Source organism: Prionailurus bengalensis, chromosome D4, assembly GCF_016509475.1.
Source record: "Prionailurus bengalensis isolate Pbe53 chromosome D4, Fcat_Pben_1.1_paternal_pri, whole genome shotgun sequence".
In the NCBI taxonomy this organism is placed as follows: domain Eukaryota; kingdom Metazoa; phylum Chordata; class Mammalia; order Carnivora; family Felidae; genus Prionailurus; species Prionailurus bengalensis.
This window is the reverse complement of record NC_057359.1, coordinates 89,193,434-89,214,533: the sequence shown is the minus strand read 5'-3', so window position 1 is coordinate 89,214,533 and position 21,100 is coordinate 89,193,434. Positions and strand designations below refer to the sequence as shown.

At 58.3% G+C, this 21,100-nt stretch overlaps 1 protein-coding gene across 1 annotated transcript in view; it reads right to left on the bottom strand.

Annotated features, from left to right (window-relative positions):
- Positions 1–2,022: 2,022 nt before the first annotated feature.
- The window catches only part of LAMC3 (laminin subunit gamma 3), a 55,615-nt gene continuing 36,537 nt past the window's right edge, over positions 2,023–21,100 (bottom strand). The window contains exons 14-29 of the mRNA XM_043567342.1: positions 20,285–20,473; positions 18,290–18,535; positions 17,285–17,438; positions 16,499–16,641; positions 15,827–16,005; positions 14,192–14,330; positions 12,964–13,169; positions 12,519–12,595; positions 11,915–12,049; positions 10,619–10,766; positions 9,459–9,602; positions 9,201–9,303; positions 6,499–6,698; positions 5,780–5,926; positions 5,579–5,678; positions 2,023–3,523 (exon numbers count right to left, since the gene is read on the bottom strand). Coding sequence (XP_043423277.1) covers positions 3,273–3,523; positions 5,579–5,678; positions 5,780–5,926; positions 6,499–6,698; positions 9,201–9,303; positions 9,459–9,602; positions 10,619–10,766; positions 11,915–12,049; positions 12,519–12,595; positions 12,964–13,169; positions 14,192–14,330; positions 15,827–16,005; positions 16,499–16,641; positions 17,285–17,438; positions 18,290–18,535; positions 20,285–20,473 — 2,561 coding nt within the window. The 3' untranslated portion in view covers positions 2,023–3,272. The remainder of the gene's footprint in view (positions 3,524–5,578; positions 5,679–5,779; positions 5,927–6,498; positions 6,699–9,200; positions 9,304–9,458; positions 9,603–10,618; positions 10,767–11,914; positions 12,050–12,518; positions 12,596–12,963; positions 13,170–14,191; positions 14,331–15,826; positions 16,006–16,498; positions 16,642–17,284; positions 17,439–18,289; positions 18,536–20,284; positions 20,474–21,100) is intronic.

The following is a 21,100-nucleotide window of genomic DNA, read 5'->3' as shown; positions in this document are numbered from 1 at the left end:
CACTTCCCCAGCTCAGTGAGCACCTGCTGAGTGAGCATCACCGATGCCCATTTGCCCCTAGGGTTTGGAGCTAGCCAAGCCGTGTGACCTTGGGCATGGTCCTCAAGGTACTTGCTTGAGCCTCAGTGTCCTGATCTGCAGAATGGAGGAGACAAGCGCCTCTTACCAAGCAGGGGCTGTTATAACTTTTATGACTTTTTGGGGTGTCGTAAGCAGACAGTAGAAACTTGCAGGGGAGAAGGGCTTAGGAGCTATGACCCGTGGTTGATGGGAAATATTCCACCTGGAGGCCAGACGAGGGAGTTGACCTGGAATGCGGCCCTTGTAACACACTTCCCAGTCCAGGCTCGGATGGCCCGTTGCCCTGGCCAGTTGCGGTGGTTGGCCCCATTAGCCTCTCTGCAGGGCTGAGGCCACCCCACCTTCCAGGGCTCAGCCGCTGGGCCGCATTGCTAGCCAGATGTACAACAGCTGTTGCCACATTCCACCCAGCACAGCCCCACCTCTGGGCCAGAGAGTGGCTCTGTATACACCAGGCATGACCGGACCGCGTGAGTCATGAGACGTCAAGCCTGAAGTACGTCACCATGGAATGGAGAGGAGGCCTGTTCTCCCACCCCCCACCCCCCCGCTCCCATTGGGATTCTGGGACTGGGCTTTGCTGAGTCCCACAGCTTGAGTGGCTAGGGGCTTAATGCCAAGAGCAGGCATCAGAACGGCTGTGTGATCTGTCAGCAGAGAAGGCGGGTGTTGGGAGCGAGGGGCCCGAGGGCATCAGACCCTATCCCAGAGATCTTCAAAGAACCTTCCTCTCCTTTCCCCACTGATACCAGACACCAGTCATCAAACTCACTGTAGAGCAATGGCCTTCTGTTTCGGCCCCCTTGCCCCTGTCCTCCCTCTCAAATCAATCAAATCACTCCCCAGGTCACTGGTGTCCCCCCACCCCCACCCCCCTCACCCTCCGTGGCCTTGGCTCTCAGGTTCTCTGTGGAGGAGCGAGCGTCTTCTCTGAATGCCCTCCCCCAACAGGATCAGGAGAGGGTACAGACAAGCTCTCGCTATATAGCCTTGCACCCAGAGACCCCTGTTATTCTGAATGGGAGTGGGGGGGCCCTGGCCTAAGCTGGGTCCGTCTCTCAAGAGAAGGTGGGATCAGGGCAGTTTCAAGCTCGTCTCTGTTTGACCTGACGACATGTAAACCCGGGAACTATGGTCGGAGGGGAGGGGGGAGGCGATGGAGTGGGCTTGTCTTCCATCAAGCTCGGGAAAAGCAGAGAAAACTTCTCTGTGGGGAGAAAAGACAGAGGCAAACACAGAAGCAGAGGCAGAGGCCAGGGAAGAGGCGGGAGGGAGGGGACAGGAGAGTCCCCGCCCTGGGCTATTCCGAACCAGATTCTAGAAGGTCCTCCATATCCTCCCAGCAAACTCCCCTTTTTTATTTAAACCGACCCGAAAGGGGTTCAGGCTACATGGCCAAACCGTATATGCTCCATAGTCCGTCCTACCCACACGACCTGGCTTCCTGGAGTGATCCGCGCTGGCCAGGCCTCCACCCTGCAAACCCTGAGCTATGGAATGTTCCCGCTGTCTCCCCACCCTTTGAGGCCTGGCCCAAAGCCCTTCTTCTCCTCCTCATTGGGGTCGCTCCCTGGGCCTTTTTGTGCCGGGGGACACGTGATTTTGAGTTCACTGTTTCCTGCCCCAGAGGTCAGCGGAGGGCCCCTCATGCTCCCCTAGACGTTTCCTGATAACCCCCTGCAGCAGAGAGGAGAGAGTAGGTGACTATGGTCACAGGACCCCAGCAAAGCCCTCGCCATGGGGAGACCCCGGCAAAGCCAGTGAGCTTAGCTCTTGCCGCCTTCCTGGTACTGCACGGGCGCAAGACGGATCACGGAACATTCTCGTACCCGCCCATTGGGTGCTGGGTGTGTGCATCCACGTGCCAGGGTAGTGAGTCGGCACCCACAGCCAGGGCCCCTGCTGCGAACCAGCAGGAGAAGACCAGAGGCATGCCACCCAGCGGGTAAAGGGGTCCTTTATTTTCACATTACACAGAACTGGTTCATGCTGCTGCCAATGCCCCCTGCCTGGGGCCAAAAGAGCCATGGGAGGGGTGGTGGGTCCCCTGAAGCACCTGTCCCAGGGCAGACGGTCTGCTGTCTACCAGGAAGAGGGCCCTGGGAAAGGGGCGGGGCTCCGGGAGAAAGTACCAGGAATTCTGGACAGAGGCTGCCAGGGGGGGCCTGGCCACAGGGGGACTCCCCAGCAGGACGGACCAGAGTGGCAGCCAGGCCTCCACACCCTGCAGGGGCCTCCCTGGTGGCAGGTGGGGCCACAGGGCCTTAGGGTCAGTGTCAGTCAGTCAAAGACCAACTGGGGTCGTGGGGTTACAAAGAGGAGCTCCCACATGACCCCAGTCTCCCCGACCCACGCCCCTTCAGGCCCTTGAGGCGCAGCTTTTTTGGACGGGCCACAGGCCGAAAGGTGCACCGGGGCCCAGGGCATGTGATTCCCAGGATCTTCAGAACAAAGTATTCTACAAAGTCAGTGGTAGCCGTGCAGGGGTGGGCCATCCTCCCAGCCGGCCGCACAGGCTGCGCCACGGCCCCAGGAGTCCCCGGGCCTCAGGCTCCACTGCTGAGACCCCTCCTAGGATCTGGTCCCTCGGCTGTGCTGAGCTGCTCCATGTGTGTGTGTGTGTGTGTGTGTGTGTGTGGCGGGTGGTGGGTGGGAAACTGCGGGACAGGGGGTAGCTCTGGGGCTGGGGGCTCTGGCTCTTGCGGAACCCCACCCCGATCTCTGCAGATGGCCCCCCTCAGCCTCTCAAGCACCGACTCGGCCTGGGTCCTTGCCTTCAGGAGCCAAGAGTGGGTATGTTAGTGCCAGAGGGTAGCTAACATAACTCCTCCAGCATCCAGAGCTCAGTACTGGACTGTGGACCGACTGTAACGTGGGCACAGAGAGAGGGACTTGCATGCGTGTGCGCGTTGTGTCCACAGGTATTGTGGACGTGCTATTGACACCACAGTGTGCGTGTTTGTGCGTCACGGCACGGGAGCGTGCGCCGATGGTGGTGGGCACGGCCGCCTGGGTGAACCGTGTATGTATCTCCACGCTGGCGGGAACGGAGGGGATGCAGGCATGGACTTGGAAGGCGACGTGAGGATCCCCTTGGGGTGGGCACACCGAGCAGCGGGCTGTGGCGGGTGCGCCTGTGGGGTGCGTGCGCGTGCCCGGGCTAGGGCCGCAGCGGGGGGCCTGGGCGGCCCTCACCGCCAGCTGGCACAGCTCTTGGGCAGGCTCTGCAGAATGGCCTCCAGGTTCCGCTTGTCGGCACGGATCTCCGCGAGGTCGTTCTCGAAGCTCTGGATCTGCAGCTCCTGCTGCTTGGACTCCTGCTCCAACAGCCTCAGTTTCCCCTGCAGGGCCCCCGGCGGGCTCAGCCGCAGCCTCAGGCGCTCCAGTGCCCACTGGGTCTCGTTCAGGGCCTGGGCTGGGGCTTGGTGGGTGTCCAGTGACCCTGCAGAGGGGCACAGACGGCCTCAGCACAGGCCAGCTCCCCTGCAGGCCCCAGAGGCCTGTTCAGCCCCCATCCCGGAGACCCTTGCCAGCCCAGAGTTTCCAGGATCCTGACTGCCCGCAATCTACCAGGAAAGCAAGGGACCCAGAGAGGGCGGTGTGCCTGGCCGGGGCACCCCACTGGGTTCACGTGAAGTCTCTGAAACTTTCCCCCTGGGCAACTGTTCATCTTTGTTGCTGATAAAAAGAAGGCTCTGTGTGCATCCTGAGTCCACTTCCCAATGCCAGTGTGCGTGCACAAGGTCCCCGTGATTCCTGCTGGCTCCCCCCACATACCATTGCTGATTTGCCAAGAGCACACATTTACAGGTACACCTATGCTGGGATGTGGACGGCCACTGGGCTAAAAAGCCCTGCATTTCCCGGGCAATGAGGGTGGCGGTTGGAGGGGCAGGCAGTGGCAGGAGCTGAAACAGGGGCAGGAAGAGGCAGAGGAGAGCCGAGCCCTGCCAGCCTGGGCAGGTCCTTGCTCCCCGCAAAGACCTCGAGAGGCCCCACCATCCACAGGGAAGTCCAAACTGCCCGGCCTTCTAGCAAATTCAGGTTCAGGCTGCCGGCACACTCCACGTGCCCCTCTGGGGCTCCCAGGCACCGGGGTGGGGTCCAGCTGCGGGCTGTCCACTCCTGCAGCCCCAAGTCAAGCACGGCACCGGCACGAGCAAATACATGATCGCAATCGCCAAAGCAGCTTTACCCTCACAGTGCGCTTGCTCTGTGCTGGGCCCTGTGTCCTGTACTCCGGGTCCTTGGCGCTGGGTATGGACCGGTGGCTACAAGGGGGCACTCTGAATTGGTTAGACCCGCGTGTGAACCTCAGCTTCCCCACCGCCTGGCTGTGGGGCCCTGGGCACACCGTTTAAACTCTCCGAGCCTCAGACTGCCCGTCTGCAAAATGGCAAGCGAATCTGTATCCTTGCCTCGAAAGCGGAGAATGAGGATTCTAGGAGATCACGTGTGCAAATAGCTTAGCGTGGGCCTGGCATGCAGGCAAAACGCAGAATGTGGTGATTCTTCCCCTTATTTGTAATGATAAATGAAATGCCGTACGCGGGTGAGCCTGAGGACGTGACACTAAGGGACAGAAGCCAGCCACAGAAGGACAAATGGTGTGTGAGTCCACTGATAGGAGGTCCTTAAGAGTGTTAAGTTCATAGAGACCGAAAGAGAACGGGGAGGGCCAGGGGCTGGGGGCACAGGGAATTCACCCCCAATGGGTGCAGAGTGGTTGGGTTGGAAGACGGGAAAGTTCTGGGGACAGATGGTGGTGATGGCTGCAAAACACTGTGAATGTGCTTAAGGCCACTGAAGTGTGTGCTTAAAGACGGTCACAATGGCAGATTTTATGTTATGTGTATCTTACAATTTTTAACACTGCACACCTGCTGTGCCCCCCACCCCTTCCCCTGCTCCGAGGCCTCCATGCTTTGGTGGGGGCTGTCCCCCTCACCCTGAAATGTCTCCTGACTGAGGCTCTTCTCGATTCTTCCTCCTCCCTGAGAGCTGCTGTTGACGGACTCGCACCCCACAGCGTGGCAACCGCCTCTAAGTGACCCGAGCGTTACTCCCATTTTATAGATGGGGGAACTGAGGTACAGAGAGGCAGAGTGGTTTTCCCAAGGTCTCACCGCCAAGCCCCAGCACATGATCTCGCTGCCAGATGGCTTCTGTGACATCCCCTCTCCTCCTCTGAAACCCTCGACACTCAGGGCCGATCTGCCCCTGTGGTACCCACACACGTTCTGTGTGTGATGAGTTTTCCGTGTCTCCCTCCCCACCCCCCAGACTAGTGGCCCCTGGGGGCACACAGTGAATGGACACCAGCCCCACCTCGCATGGGGGCCTGGGGCTGTTACAAATGCTTGTGGCTGGGGAGGAGGGGGAGCCCTGTGTAGACGAGGGCAAGGAGGAAATCTCTAGGATTTCCTGAGCCTCACAGATGGTCCCCGAGGTGCTCCAGGGACCCAGGGGATCCGGGCCCAGCCTCGGGTCTCCTTACCCAGCCTGGCAAGTAGCTCCAACAAGGCCTGGACGTCCTCTTCCAGGGACGTGCGCGATTCCCAGATCTGCCGCTCCACGGCACGCAGCCCGGCACCCACCTTGGGAGGGAGGGAAAGCTTGAGTGGCACCCTGCTGGGTCCGGGGCCAGAAGGAAATGGGGGGTGTGTGTGTGTAGGGGGGGGGGTCTGGGCCCACGTACCTGCTCAGCTTCCTCCAGCTCCTGTCGGCGGGTTTGTGAGGCTAGCACCTGCCGCGAGGCCTGTCGGAGCGTCGCCTGTGCCTGGCTGGACAGCCGGCCTGCCCGGCGATGCTCCTGCTTCCCGTCCCTCAGCAAGGCCCTGGCGAGCTGGGGGGGGGTGGGCAGCAGAGGCAGGGAGAAGAGGGGGAGTGGAGTAAGTCCTTTCAGAGGTAAGGAGCACGTCCAACAGTAACGCCAAGCAGTCATCGAATCGCGCACCAGATCATTCATTCATTCATTCCACAAGGGTGTCCCGGGTGCCGGCTACATGCACAAAGTCAGTGGGGGCTGGAGGAGGCACCTGGGCTAGACTTCGGCCCCGGTTCAAAAGCAAGAGCCTAGAAGTTTGGGGAGCAAAGCCCAGCAGATCTAGGTGAGGTTCCTGGTCGCGTGATTTAAGTTCCTACACCAGGCTGGTACTCAGGGTCCCCACCTGTCCGACAGGGACAACAGTGACACCTGTTTGTCGAGGACTCAACAGCTTGAATGACGCTCCAGGGCTCAGAGCCTGGGAACCACTGAGCCCTCAGGAAGTGTGGAGCATTCAGCACTGTGTACACGGAAGGGGGCAGATCTGTAGGGACTACGTTTAACCTACACAAGGGCAGCCCTTGTATGACAGCCCGCCCACAAGGCCCAGGAGGCAGGGACGTCACCGCTGTCACATCGGTGGCCCTGACCTTAGCACTGTCCTCAGCCAACGTCTTGGCTTCACGGCCCTTCTTCTTGGCACTGGAGGAGACAGACGCCGCATTTCCCAGCATCCTCTCCGCCTGCTTGGTCTTCTTTTTCAAGTCTGGAAGGAGCCTGCCCCTGACCACGCCTGCCTTCCTCCCCAGCGTGGCCCGGTCCTTGGGCGAAGGAAACTGCTGCTTCATTCCTGCAAACCCGGGACAGGCTGGGTCAGCGGGGCGGGCCCTTGGCTCATGACCCTCGAGGGCCAGTCACCACCAGACGCCCGACCCTCAGACGACGTGAACGGAGGTTCGAGACGCAGGAGACACACGTGTAACCTTCTCAGGCTCGTCTGGGGAACAAACGAATCATCAGCGACGCATACTGCTCGGTGAACGCAAAGATTCGCATTGTATCGTGGAATTTATTAAAATCACAAAAGGACACGGGGCACCTGCGTGGCTCAGTGGGTTGAGCGTCCGACTTTGGCTCACGGGTCGTGAGTTCGAGCCCCACATCGGGCTCGCTGCTGTCAGCACAGAGCCGGCTTCGGATCCTCTGTCCTCCTCTCTCCCGCCCCTCCCCCACGCACACGCTCTCAAAAATAAAGAAACGTTAACAAGTAGATAAAAATGAATATAAAAAATAAAATCACAAAACCACACGGTGTCTGGGAAGTCACCCTTGGCCGATGGGGAGTCACAGCACGGGACCCAGCAAATCCACGCAGCTCTTTGTTGTTGTGTCTCGTCGGTTTCTAAAAGGGCTTTAGGCAGCTTACAGTGATAGGTTAAGTCAACGACTGGACCGCTAAAATGAAAAACCAAGGGCCATATGTAATTGGGGGGATGAGGAAGGGAAAAAGAGGGGGGAGAAGTGCCAGAAAATTAGGATAAGGACGTGGCAGGCAGTGAATGCTCTATTTACCTCCGAGCTTCCTAGCAGCCAAGATAAAAAGAGAGGTATTGCAATGCGCATAGGCTTGATTATCTAATCGGAAGTAGTTTCCCTCTGTAAAGAAGAGAGACTTTCTCCCTTCCTTTCAGATAAAATTCTAAGGGAAATCAGGAATACCGATCGCAGTCAAATTTTTGAAAGAATCAAGCCTTCTAAGGCAGAATACCACATCCCTTTTCTGAAGATAATGCAGAAATAGGATCGACTTTGCTTCTTGTACACAAAATTGGGTGTTTCTTAAAACACACTCCACGGAGAACTAACTTTATGGGGGTATTAACAAACGTCAGGAGAAAACATCAATTAAGCTTACATAAAAAGAACCAGTTTTCTTTAATGCAGGACTTCTCAGAGCCTTTAATAGGGGCACACTGTATGGCCTCAAGAAGGCGCCATAGTAGTGACATTTCCTAAACTTATTTGAACACAAACCCACTCTTGGTAGATCATGTCTTGGGCTAATTCACTCCGTGAGCTTTCCTTTCATCCTGAATGCCCCCTGGGCACAGGCCAACGAGTAGTGACAGAGGGTGTCTCGGAAAAGGGGCAGGAAGGGGGGAAAGAACCTGGGGTTAGAGGTTTGCGATGAGTCCTTGTGTGGATCACCGCACTGCACCAGGGAGGCAAATTTCCATGCGGTATATCCAACAGTGAGAAGGTGATGCCCCGTGAGGTAGTGAGCACACAATCACTGGAGGTAGGCAAGCAGAGGGTGCGTGAGTCCCCTGCCCCCTGAGGGGGTTGCTTTAGCAACCCTGATCATTTTAATGTCCCCAAATCCGAATATTCCACCACCACGTATCATTGGATTTACATTTTCCTAAACACAACTCAGAGCCAAGTGCACAGGGCCACGCCTTCCCCATCGGAAGCCCCCGACCGGTGAGTGAGTAAGACTTCAGACCACAGAGGAGCCACAGAGGAGCCTAGAGAATAGGAGGCACTGACCCGCTCACCCTCTGTCCCGGAGGCTAGGGGCCCCTGGCCGGAGCCACATCTGTCAGAGGCAGTGGGGAGGGTCGGGAAGGAAGTCTGTAGAACCGGGATCAAGCAGGGCCTGGCTTCCGGTCTCAGACCCCAAGGGGCCTCTGGCGCTGAGCGTGTTCCTGTTTTATCCAGCTCGTTGGTGCAGAGCCACGAATAAAGGGCAAAGAGAACATCAGAGAAGCCTATGCCACAGGGGGACACGGAGCTGGGGAATCCTAACACTGGACGGTTTCCATTCAGCACCTCTCTGACCCAGGGACAGTTACCACCAATCCCTTCCCTTGGTCTACACATCTATGAAATGCGACCACTTAAGCCTCATTTTCCTAAAGCGCAAAGGAAACCTGGACTGGCATCGACCCATACCTCCTTCCTAAAGAGAACTCTGCCTCCCTCCCTGCGGCCCCCGCTGAACCCTGGACGGTGGCAGCCGTTTGTACCAGGTGGCAGGACCCCCGGCCAGGGCAGACGAGGCCAGGAACGGATAGTCGATGGCATCGGATTCGGCCCCGACGGGCTCCGTGTGTGGTCTGATGGCTGACAGCCGTGTGGGTGAGTACCCGGTGAGAGGTGTGTGAGGCCACGTCAAGCAGCCCCGGGAGGGGTCCCGGCCGGGGGTGGGGGGAAGTGCCGCTTGGCTTATGCCCACACAACTGGACTTCTGTCTCCTGTGGCCCGGCTGCCCCGGCTGAGGCAAGAGTCCAGGTGGCTGTCACGGGCAAACATGCATCAAGAAGCCTGGGGCTCGGCAAGGCACGCTTACCCTCCAGGTCGGCCAGCAGGGTCCTGGCTCCCGTGACAGTCACCGTGGCAGCCTGGACGGATGAGGAAGCCCGGGTCAGGGCGGCTCTGGCCTGCTGGCGTAGCTGGAGAGAGAAGAGAGAGGCTCGGCAGGTGGGAGACACCGGAAGGATGGGAGGAACTATTTCGGGTCTTTGCCTTTCCCTCTCCTGGACCGCCCACCCCAGGACACCCGCGGGGCAGCCCGGCCAGGTGCCTGCCTCAAAGGACATGAGCCCACCTGTGTGAGGGGCTCGGTCTTCCACAGCACGGCCTGGGCGGTGGCCTGGAGGACCCCGGCAGCCTCGGTGACCACACGCTCTCTAGATGCAACTGTCTTCTCCAGGGCCTGTGCCTTCAGGCCCAGGGCCCCGGCCTCGGACTTCTGTAGGGAGATGATGGACTCAGGCAGGGCCTGGCAGGAAGGTCCGTGGGGCAGATCCTCTACCGGGTGGGAGGCGCCCAGGGACAGGAATGGCGGGGATAGGGCTGCCTGTGGACCCCAGGAAGAAGGGGAGCCAGGGTGGGAGACACCAGGCTGGAGAACCTATCTCAGACTCCAGCCCTACCCACTACTAGGAGCCAGGCCTCCCTGACCTGCATTTCCTTCCCCAGGTCCACAACCTCCACTGAAACTTTGGGGCCGGATGTATTTCCAAATTCAGAATTTTCCCGACTTGAGAGAAACAGAGCCGTGGAGGTGCTGAATATCATCTAACACCTTTGGGGGTATCCGGGGCCACGTTCAGGGCCAAACCCCTTAAAACGTGCATGTTACTCTTCACGTTTGGGGTGAGGGAAGCAAGGACCCCAAATATGCAGCTTCGGGCCAGTCAGGTTTGGCCCCCAGGGCATTTGTATAAGCTTAGTCTCTTTCTTAAAGCGCAGTTTCTGAGTTTTGGGGTTTCAGGATCACTGGGGAGATACGATGGAGCTGATTTGTCCGGAGGTGCTGAGGGCCACTTTGCATACCGTGCGTGAATCTGCTCCCGGCCCCCACGGACGCAGCCCTAAAATTACCTGAGGGGTGAGCTCTATCTCGCAGAGGAATGAACTGAGGGTGCCGGGAGGGAAAGTGACCTTGGCCAAGGGCACAGATCTGGAGCAGTGGCACTGGGGATTTGATCCCATGTCCGTCTGGTGCCTTTGCTAATGCCACTATGGAGAAGACACCTGCCCTTGCTATTATTACCACAATCAACAACAAAGACTGGCCGAGCTCTAACTGTGCCAGGCAGGCGCTCTGCCAAGCCAGGGAGGTGGATTATCTCGTGTTCATCGACTGCCATATAGTTAAAAATAAGCCACATCGTCTGCCTCTGCCCGGGCCACACTGGTTTCCCAGCTGCCACATTCTCCGCCCCCCGCCTCATGCAGAGCTCCAAGGACGGCGGGGCTGACCAGTGCTGCAAGGGCGGCCAGCGAGGCCGGGCGCAGGGCTGCATCCGCATCAGCTTGCTGCGCGGCGGCCAGCGCCCTCCCAGCTTCGGGCAGCACCTCTGCCGCAGCCGTGCCCAGCGCCTTCTGGGCGGCCTGGACCTCCTGGTACCTGAGAGGAGACAGCAAAGGTGGCTCACAGGGCAGGGCACGGGGCTCTCCTTCCCCGTGGGTGTCCCCCCCCCCCACCGGAGCCCTCTGGCAACCTCCCAGGCAGACCTGCCCTCTGCAGGGTTGGCACCCAGCAGCTGGCCCCGAGACTGGCCGCTAACTCGGCCGCTAACTCCGCAGCTTTCGAATGAATGGAAAAGGCAGCAGAGGCACCACATTGTTTCTTCACTCATTCAATTCAAACGCTCTCTTCTGAAGGGGCTTAGGCTTGGTTTCCACTCGAGAATCATATGTTTTGCAAATATTTGGAGGCTCTGGCTGCATCACGAAGAGGAAAATGCCTAGTGTTGGAGAAGGGACAGCAGCCCAGGCCTCCGCCTTGGCTCGGCTGTGCCCTGGGGTGACCTTGGGCGTGTGGCTCTCCAGATAAATGGATAGCCCTGGGCTCTGAAGACCCTTAGCTTCAAGGTGCTATAGTTAACCACCTAGAACAGGTTTCCTGTCCCCTCCAGCTACCCACACCCTCCCCTCTCCGCCCAGCTCCACAGTGAGCACAGCTGGGACACAGACCCCCCCCTGCTGTCTCTCATCCCTTCCCCACTTCTCAGAGAGCCTGTGCTCCCACCCCTGCCCAGGGAGTGGGTCATGTGACCTCACCCACCCTACCCCCTGCCAGTGGGCTCAGGGCTGGCCACCTGATCTGAGCTGGGCTAATCACATTCTCTCATCTAGGAAGTCAACTTGGGACTTAGTGAGGCCTTGCTGGGTCTCTCTTGACCCTTTGACTGAGGAGGATATAAGAGGGTCACCCAGAGGAGAGAAGCAGAGGCCAAGAAGGAAGCTGGTGCCTGAAAGGAGCTTCCTGGGGGGTCTGGGGTGGGGCTGGGGGACGTTGCAGGGGCAAGAAAGAGAGAGGTGTTGCTCTGGACCCTCCTGGTTCAAGTTCTCACCCCTTCTCTCCGGAGGCTGAGCTTACCCCCCAGGCATAAATGTGTTCTTGTAAGGTACCACCCAGACATCCCCACCCATCCACCCAGAGGGCGTCAGGACTTGGGACGGAAGCCAATTCTGGAACCAGCAGCCTCCAGCCAGGCCCCGTCAGCTGCAGGAGGCCAACTCAAGCTTCCACCCACACCCGGGAGGCCTCACCTGTCCTCCAGTTCCTGCTGGGCCTCCAGGGCCACTCTGCCCTCCACCAGACTCCAGAGAAGCGCATAACTGGTGTTGGAGGCGACCAGGGCCCTCCGCGCAGTGGCCTCAATCTTGGCAGTGGTGTCCCTGTGGCTGTATGGAAATGCCCATTTGACTGTCACCAGGAGCCCATGCAGAAGGGGGCCTGCACCCAAATCCACACCTCCCAGCATGTGGGACTCCCATCATCCCAAAGTCCAGCCCCAAAGGCCAAGTTCTTCTTCTCCCTCTGCTGGACGCACAACAAAGGCTGATGGGAAGGGACCCACCCATGCCCCCGTGCCCGTTACATTGAGTTTATGCCTGTTGTCCTGGCATAATGATCATTAGGGCCTCTTATCACACAAAAAATCTCAGTTTGGACAATAATGATATGGTCACCCTCATAAAGACATCACAGAAGAGAGTGGTCAGGACGGCCTGGGTTTGAATCCAGGCAGAGGGGCACCTGTGCAGCTGATCCTGATCTGGGAACCCGCCCCTCCGCCCCCGAGAAGGACTGGGCTCCCTTCCAGACTGTGTGGGCAAGACCTCACCAGGCTCCCGGGGCCTGGGGCCTCACCTCCTGGCAAGGGCACGGGCCTCGGTGGCCAGGTGGCTCCAGGTGGTGGGCTGGCTGGACCCTTCCTGAAGAATCACCTTTAGAGAAGAAATGGAGAGGGGAGGAAGCTGATGGCCATCCTTGAAGAGCAAGGGCCCCATTTGGCTAAATTCCTGGGCAGAACTAAATCGTGCCAGTCATTTTATATACGCTCAAAGGTAGTCTCAAAGTCAGCACCCGGTGAGCAGATCCCAGAACGTAGAAACAGCAGTAATGACACCCACCATTCATTCGATGGACATTCACTCTCCCCCTGGAACATGCCTTGTTCTATGCAGACATTATCCCACTAATCAGCAGAAGGGGCGCTGTGTGCCCCCCCCCCCCATTCCGCAGATGAAACGGAGACTCTCCAAAGAGGCACAGCCCAGCCACTAGGTCACCAGGTGGGCCCAAGACGTGGTACCAGAGATCTGAGGACAAGGGCCGCCTGCAGAATCTCCTCCTCCGAGGACTCCAGCGCTGCATCTAGGTCCGCCAGCTGGATGCAGGTCTTCTCTGTTCCGGCCCGGGCACAGTGGACACTCCTGCTCAGCGCGCGCAGCTGCTCCCGGGCAGCCTTCACAGCACCTTCGAGGCCTGTCACCTGCTCCAGGAAGGCTTCCCGGGCTCCTGCATGAAGCCCGGGTAGAGTCCAGGGTCACAGAGCAGTTGATGCTTTACAACAAAGCACCCACCTTCGGGGGCCCCCATCTGTGCCTGGACTCTGCCTGGGCACAGCTTAGCTCTGTCACCAGACTTGAGCACCAACCACTACCAGTCAGCTCCAAGGGAAGAGCCTTCTCACTTTACAAATGCCAAGACTGAGGCCCCGAGAAGGCAAATCACGACCCAAGGCTTCCCACGTAGGAAGTCCGCCACAGATGAGGGACTGGAAGGAACTCAGGTCTGCTAGAGCCACAACAAGCAATTCCTGAATCTGAGACAGCAGAAATGCCCCACCTTGAGTCAGCTCTGTGATCTGCTGTGTGGGTCGGTATGGTCGTTTTAACACACAGCATCTGGAAACTCTCTGTTCTGATCATTAGTCTTGCTAACAAGTGCTCAGCTTACCTATGCCTGACTGCTAAAGGAGCATAAATGCTTATGAACATGAAATTATACAGAAGAGTCAATTCATTTTCAATACTTCCTAAATTGCGGTGTCCCAAGGCCAAATTCCACCTGGCTCTAATAACAGGTTTTTTTGTTTTTGTTTTTTTCTCACGTACTTGTTTATTTCTATTCTATACTGGGGAATGAGCAAAATGGCCAACCGTCAAGACAGCAGAAATGTTACCTGTTCAGCACCCGGGACAGCACCTCAGTGATTATTTGTTGCTTGACTGAACTAATGAGCTAACCCAGCTCCTGTCCTCACCCAGCTTACAGTCCGGTGGGACACAGGGGATAGATGTTATAGTCAGAGACTAATAGAGCTACAAAGTACAACTGAGTTGGGGACGTTGAAGGAAAGGCCTGGGGTGGGGACAAGGCTGTGTCATGGGAGGAGCCCACTTAGTTGGGGAGGTCAGGCTCTCCCAGGAAGTGAGTTCTTCTAGGACCGAGCTCAGAGCCTTCAAAGCATCCTGAGACCAGAATGAAGGTCTCCAAAGGGGGTGTCTGATCAGCCAGCCATCCCGTTGCCTGCTCACCTTGTAGCAGACGTCCCCGGTAGACGTCTCCCCGTGGGGCCTCTCCCTGCAGAGCGTGCAGTGGTCCCCAGGGCTCACTACAGTCGGACCCCTGCAGCCACCCCTCCATCAGGGTCAGCCTGGCCTTCAGCTTGGAAGCCTGGAGTTAGGAAAAGAAGGGCATGTGAGGCTGGTGGCCTGGAAGTCCTGTCTGCACACCTCTCCCCTGGCTTCTGTCCCGCCTTCCCTCCCTGATGGTCCCCTCCTCCCATCTTATCCTGGGCATCAAAGTTGAGGACACACCAGACCTTTAAGAACCAGCTTTTGCCCACCCTTCCTCATGGAGGTCCCTTCCCTTCTCACACCCATGGCACCTGTTAGCTGAGAGAGGGATGGAAAGGGAATCCCCAGGAGAATCTGTCTGTCCTGCTATATTGCCAAAGAGCAGGTGTAGGTGGATACAGCTGACTGAATGAGTAATGCCATGCAAAGCCTCCTAGCGCTGTTCTTTTATTTGTTTTTATTTGCATTTATTTATTTATTCTTTTTAAGTAGGCTCCGTGCCCAACACGGGGTCTGAACTCCCAACCCTGAGATCAAGAGTTGCATGCTCTACTGACTGAGCCAGCCAGGCGTCCCCCAAATCACATACAATGACTGCATTTATAGAGCACTTGCTAGGAGCCAGCCGCTAGCGGCTGCTGGCCACGCACCAGCTCTCGTTCAACTTGTAAGCACCCTAAGGGCCAGAAGATGCAGATCCTGAGCTCTCTCTTCGAGCCCAAAGTCCAGAATGTTCTGAGAAACCACAGGGCTTTCCATTCCTTATTTGGTGGCAAAATGAGGTTAAAAATATTCTAAACTCATTTAGAAGCGAAACCGTTCTGACCTAGGCTGTTGGTGGTCCTTATTTTTTATTGGGTGGGACCGTTTGTCTGTTTTCCTGCAGATACATCAATGGGTTTGACTGCAGGGACTGACTCAGGCACTGCTGGGGGGGAGGGGGGTGGCTAATATTCAGCACCCATCATTGTGTCTTTCGACAGTATCACCATCCTGAAGGCTGGTCTCACCAGTTTCAGGTAAGGGGTCGCAGGCCTGTGTCCATTGTGGAGCAGGAGAGAGAGACGAAATTTACCCAAGCGGTTACCTGCTGCTGGGGACAACTAACGGGTTTGGGGAGGGGAACCCCAGAGGTCATGCTCCTCACCCCTGCATCACACCAGCTCCCTGCTCAAAATTCTACTCATGCCCCGGAACTGGCCTGGCCCTCCTCCCGACCCTCCCCGCCAAGGGCCATCTATGGTGTCGTCCCCACTGAACTCGAGGAAGCGTGAGACCTGGGTCTGGGTGGTTGGGAAGGACACCCGGTGACAGGTGCTGCTCTCCTGTCCACTCAGGAGATAGGGACGAGCAGAGGTGAGGGTTGAGCAGGGCTGGCGTCAGCCAGATGGCTGGGTGAGCACAGGGAGAAGGTGACCGGTGGTTCCAGAAGGCCAGAGGGCCATGGGGAAGCAGTCATTTCCCGGTGCCCAGCACAGAGCTGGTGCTCACGGTGGTGGTGGGTGTGTGTGTGTGTGTGTGTGTGTGTGTGTGTGTGAAGCGACGGGAGGTAGGTCGAGACGTCTTGGATGGGGCCTGGATGGGTGGGCTCACCTCCTCCTTCACCAGGGCGTAGCAGGACGGGCACTCCTGACAGTGTGTGCCACCGGCCGTGACGAAGAAGTTTTCCTGACAGTGATCACACTTGTACCCCACGAAGCCGGGCCTGCACAAGCACGTGCCGTTCTCGTGGCATTGTGCCGAGGCGGCCCCCACCGGGGAGCACCTGCAGGCTGGGGGGACCGGGGCAGGTGGCGCTGAATGCCCTGATGCTCCCCCCTCTCACATCAGAACCCCCAGGTCCCCTGCATCCTCACAGCTGGCTACTCCAGACCCCCACCCCCCGCCAGAAGTTCAACCACATTCCTGGGTCCTTCCTGGGAGACTGAGTCAGAAGGTCGGAGGTGACAGCTGACTTATTTCAGTGTCCCTGGGTCTGAGAACCCGCCATGTTTAGGAACTGCCATGCCATCCGGTTATACGAATATGGAAACCAAGGCCCAGAGAGGTGACCCGATGGCCTCAGCACAGAGGAATTTAGCAGTGGAGCCTGGGACTCGATTTTTGGTCCCCTACACTCCCTCCCTCCATATTTCTATGGCTGCTCTTAGAAGACAGGCCTCCACCCGATCCTTTACTCTCTTGCCACGTGGCTGGCGGCCCCTCGTTGCCCAGAGACCTCAGGCCCCACCTTCTGGGTGGCCGGGAAGCACCCAGCTTCCTCACCTCGGCATCCCTTGATGGAGAAGCCGAAGAAACCCAGCTGGCATCTGTCGCAGGCCTGGCCCTCAACGCCTGGACGACAGGGGCACTGCCCGGTCTTGGGGTGACACCGGTCCTCCTGGGAGCCCAGCGGGTGACACTTGCAGCTATGACAGGGGAAGGGACCGGGTCTGAGACAAGCGGCCGGGACTGCAGATCACATCCTCTGCACATGAGGCCCCATCTCGAAGTCCGTACATGTCAAACAGCTTTCCCCAAGCTGTGCCCCCGGGGAAGCACAGGCTTACAAAATGCCACTCCCTCCCCTCCCCACAGAGGCTATGGGGACATATAAATCTTGGAGACTATACCCCTCTGTTGGGAAGTCACAATGCAACTAGAATATTAAAGGCTCTGAGGAGTCTTGTAAGGAAGAAACCTGTTTGTTTCACCGGGCATTTCCCTGGAGCCCTCCACTGTACCCCAGAGGCACGAAGGGGCTGTTGTGGCCAAAAAGGTCACCAAGCAACAGCGTCACTGAGAAGGGAGACAGAGAGCAAACCGGCCCCCCTGGCCACCTGGACATCCCTTAGGGCTGTTCTTGGCCCACATCCTAGGTTGGCAGGGCCACGAGTCTGACCCCCAAGGGACCATCCCTTTGTCCCCCTTTGGTACAGGGCACGGTGTACCTGGCGGGGAGCCTGGGATGGCACATTCCAAGCCAGATCCCTCTCTGGAGGCTGCCCGGGACGCCCTCCATCCTGGAGACACACGCAGGGAGAAGGGCACCCACAGCCTCACCCCACTCACCTCCGGCAGCCCCTCCCGGGCTGGAGGTCATAGAAACCGGGGCTGCAGTGGCTACAGTCCCGTCCCGTCACATGAGGCAGGCAGGTGCACTGGCCGCTCGCCGGGTCGCAGGGTCTCTGCTCACTGACTGAGCCCCCCGGGTTGCAGCTGCAGGCTGGGGGTAGAAGCAGAAAACGGTGTTGGGGAACCATGCAGATCGCCATCCAACCTTTGGGGGTCCAGGAGAAGATGGGGCGCACACAGAGATGACTCACATTCGGCCCAGACGCCTAAGCTGTTTCTGGAAAAAGGCTCTAGGGCCGGGCTCAAATCACAACCCATCTCCTACGTCCTTGGAGAGACAGCCTAGAACCATCATGGAGGCAGAGGGCTCTTCTGAGCCTGCCCTGAACCCCCGCTGGCTGGAGAGAAAGCCAGAGACTTGGCCAGGGAGTCGTGGGTGGACTTCTGTACCCACTGTCTCGGGTCACTTGACCCTGCCCTCCTGGGCTCCATAAAACAAGAGGCCGGCAGGGTGCCGACAGGTGGCACGTGGAGAAAGGGCTCTGGAGCAAGTAAGTGTGGGGGAAATGCTGAACTTCTCCCTGAGCATTTCTGGAAGCCCTCCACGGGCGGAGGTATGGCCCTCTGAGTGGGGACAGAGGGCTGAGGGTGAACCCAGGCGGCGGAGAGGAACACCCTGATGGGAGCCCGGTGGGGGCAGCACAAATGTGCTGAGTGCCGTGGCCATGGAGGTCCGTCATGGGCGCTAACTGCGGAGCTGGAGGTAAGTGCTAAATCATCAAGGCAAAAAATAAATAAATAAAGCACAGGCTCAGTTGATCAGATCAAGGCTGAGAGAGCCCTTGGAGGAGAGCAAACCCTTACCACACCTTTCAGACAAAGAAACAGAGCAGGTGAGTAATCTGCCTAAGGTTGCACAGCCCCGTGGAGTTGATGGCTAGAGCTGGAGGAGAGGGGTCCCACCACGCGCCCCTCACCGTGGGTCGGGAGGTGGGTACTCACGCGTGCATTTGTCTGCGGGCCGAGGGGCCAGGGCGCTCCCGTAGAAGCCTTCCTCGCAGCGCTCACAGTGGGCACCTGTCGTGTTGTGCAGGCAACGCAGGCAGCGGCCAGACTGGGGGTCACAGTTGCCCACGGCGTTGGGGTCTACGTTCCCACTGCACTGGCACCGCCGGCAGGGCTGGGGGGCCCCAGAGAGCCCCAGAGGGTCCCCAAAATAGCCGTCATCACAGATCTCACAGCGCCGCCCTGGGGAAGGGAGGGGGCTGCACGTGGAGGAGCAGGCCTGAGGGAGGGGGCTGCTGGGTCTCCACAGGGGTGGGGGGGGGAGGGCGGGCGTGAACCAAAGCGAGCGGCCCTCGCGTCTCCTTGTGGATCAGAGCGAGGGCCCCAGGGCCAGGGCCCAGCTCAGCCATCAGCTGGCTGTGCGGTCTAGGGCAAGCCCCCGGGCCTCTCTGAACTCGGGCTCCTCATCTACAAGGCGGGGACAGTAATGCAGCTGCCGCGGAGGACCGGGGAGAGGGCTTGGTGAGATAATTTGTGCAAAGCTCTTAGCACAGCTCCTGGCGCGACAACAGTAGTGGCCGTCACTGCCTGCTCATTGGCGTCACCCTCCTTGTCACCCCGCCAGCCATCCTCTTCGCCAGTGAGGCCCTCGGGGTGCTGGTGGGATGAGGGGGGCAGGGCTGGCGCCCACCCAGGCGACCTTCCCAGGGGTTGTTTCTTCTACACACAGCAGTGCCCTGCTCCCCCCACCCCCAAATCCCCCTCAAGCACCTCTCCGCCTGGGCCAGACTGAACTTCTCTAACTTTCCACATCCACCTCGAGTCTGCAGACCAGGGGAGCCAGAAAATGTGGGGAAGGTTATGGAACAGAGGCGCAGCGTGACGGCAGGGTGGGGTGCAGGGTCCTCCCGTCTTGGGCCCGCTGCCCCCTCGCTGCTGCTGGCCCTAGGGGGAGCTGCTTTCAGAGCGGTCCCCTAGCAAAGCAGGCACGTGATAGGACCAAATGGACCTCAGGGCCACCGGACACAAAATCAGATGTCTGAGGACCTCGGAAACATTTATGTCAAGTGAAATAAGCCAGTCGCAGAAGGACAAACATTGGATGGAAGTCACTTGTACGGGGTCCCCGGAAGAGTCAGATACAGAGAGACAGGAAGCAGGACGGTGCTTATTAGAGGCTGTGGAAGGGGGGTGGGGGTTGGTTCCGATGACAAATTTTATGTTACATATTTTTTGCCATAACTTAAGAAATTAATAATGGAGGATGCCCCCCCAAAACACGTGGAGTTGTAGAAGCGGGTGGTTTGTAGGGTATGCGAATCCTATCTCAAAAGAGCTGTAAAAGCACCAGATGTCGAGGGTGGCCCTGGGTCCTGGAGTGGGGGGGTGGGACAGTTTCCGCCTCATACAACATCTGGCAGCGTGTTTTAAAAGCTCAGAGCGTAATCAGAGATTTTCCTCCTTCACCGCGTATCAGAATTAGCCAGAGCACCTGTTATGAATACAGATTCTCAGGTTCTGTGTCAAGCTAGCAAGCCGGGCTCCATGGGGCCAGGGCCCCGATGGGGGTTTTCAAAAACTCTCCTCGGGGCGCCTGAGTAGCTCAGCTGGTTAAGTGTCCGACTTGGGCTCAGGTCATGAGCTCGCGGTTCGTGGGTTTGAGCCCCGCGTCGGGCTCTGTGCTGACAGCTCGGAGCCTGGAGCCTGCTTCGGAGTCTGCGTCCCCCTCTCTCTCTGCCCCTCCCCGGCTCGCGCTCTGTCTCTGTCTTTCTCAGAAATAAACATTAAAAAAAATTTTTTTTTAAAAAAGAACTCTCCTGGAAATGCTCAATGGTTCAAGTTCTGCCAGGGACCTATGGCAGCCGGGAGCCCTGGCCATGTTCTGAGAGGTCAGGCTAAGCTGGGCCTTCCCCAATCTGTCACACTCCAAACCCAGGACCCCGCTCCTGGAGCCCAGGACAGAAGCAGAGCCCCTGAGCATGAGCCACTCACCTCTCTGGCCCGGGGGACAGTGGGTGCACACTACCTCCCTGCTCTCTGGGATGGCTGTGCAGGCCGACTGTCCAGGGCACGGACAAGGCTGACAGTCATCGGCTCGGCCTCCGAAGGGGCTGCCATAGAAACCTGGCAAACAGCGCTCACAGGACGGGCCCTCGGTGTGGTGACCACACAGGCAGATCCCTGTGGGGCAAGAGAAGCACCTGGTTATGACTGCTCGAGCCCAGAATGCTCCAGAGACGGGGAGCATCTTGGTGGTCGGGCTCACAAGGCATATCCCCATGCAGAACTGAGGTGGAAACCTTCCAAGGCGGAGGCAGTTTGGCCTGGGGGTAAGAAAGGCCACCCTGGGTTCACGCCCACCACGTACTGACCCCGTGAAGCTGGGAAGACCATCTAACGCCCCGTGCCTCAGTGACCTCACCTACAAGATGGCCACGACAATGGCCCTGACCGCAAGGGTCTTTCTTTGTCAGGATTCAGCAGGATCATGCAGCCAGAGTACCTTGCATAGTCCCTGGCACCCAGCACGATCATTACTGTTACCGTTAGCGTTTTGTTCTTTGAAACTTATAACTGAACCAACAGATGACCTATCTGTGTTCCCACTCATGGTTTTCCTGCCCCTTCCTCTGTGGCCTCTTAACCTCAGGGGCCAAAAGACACAGACCCCTGGGGACGCGTGGGCGGCTCAGTCGGTTAGGCGTCCGACTCCGGCTCGGGTCATGATCTCACGGTCTGTGAGTTCGAGCCCTGCGTCGGGCTCTGTGCTGATGGCTCGGAACCTGGAGCCTGCTTCGGATTCTCCGT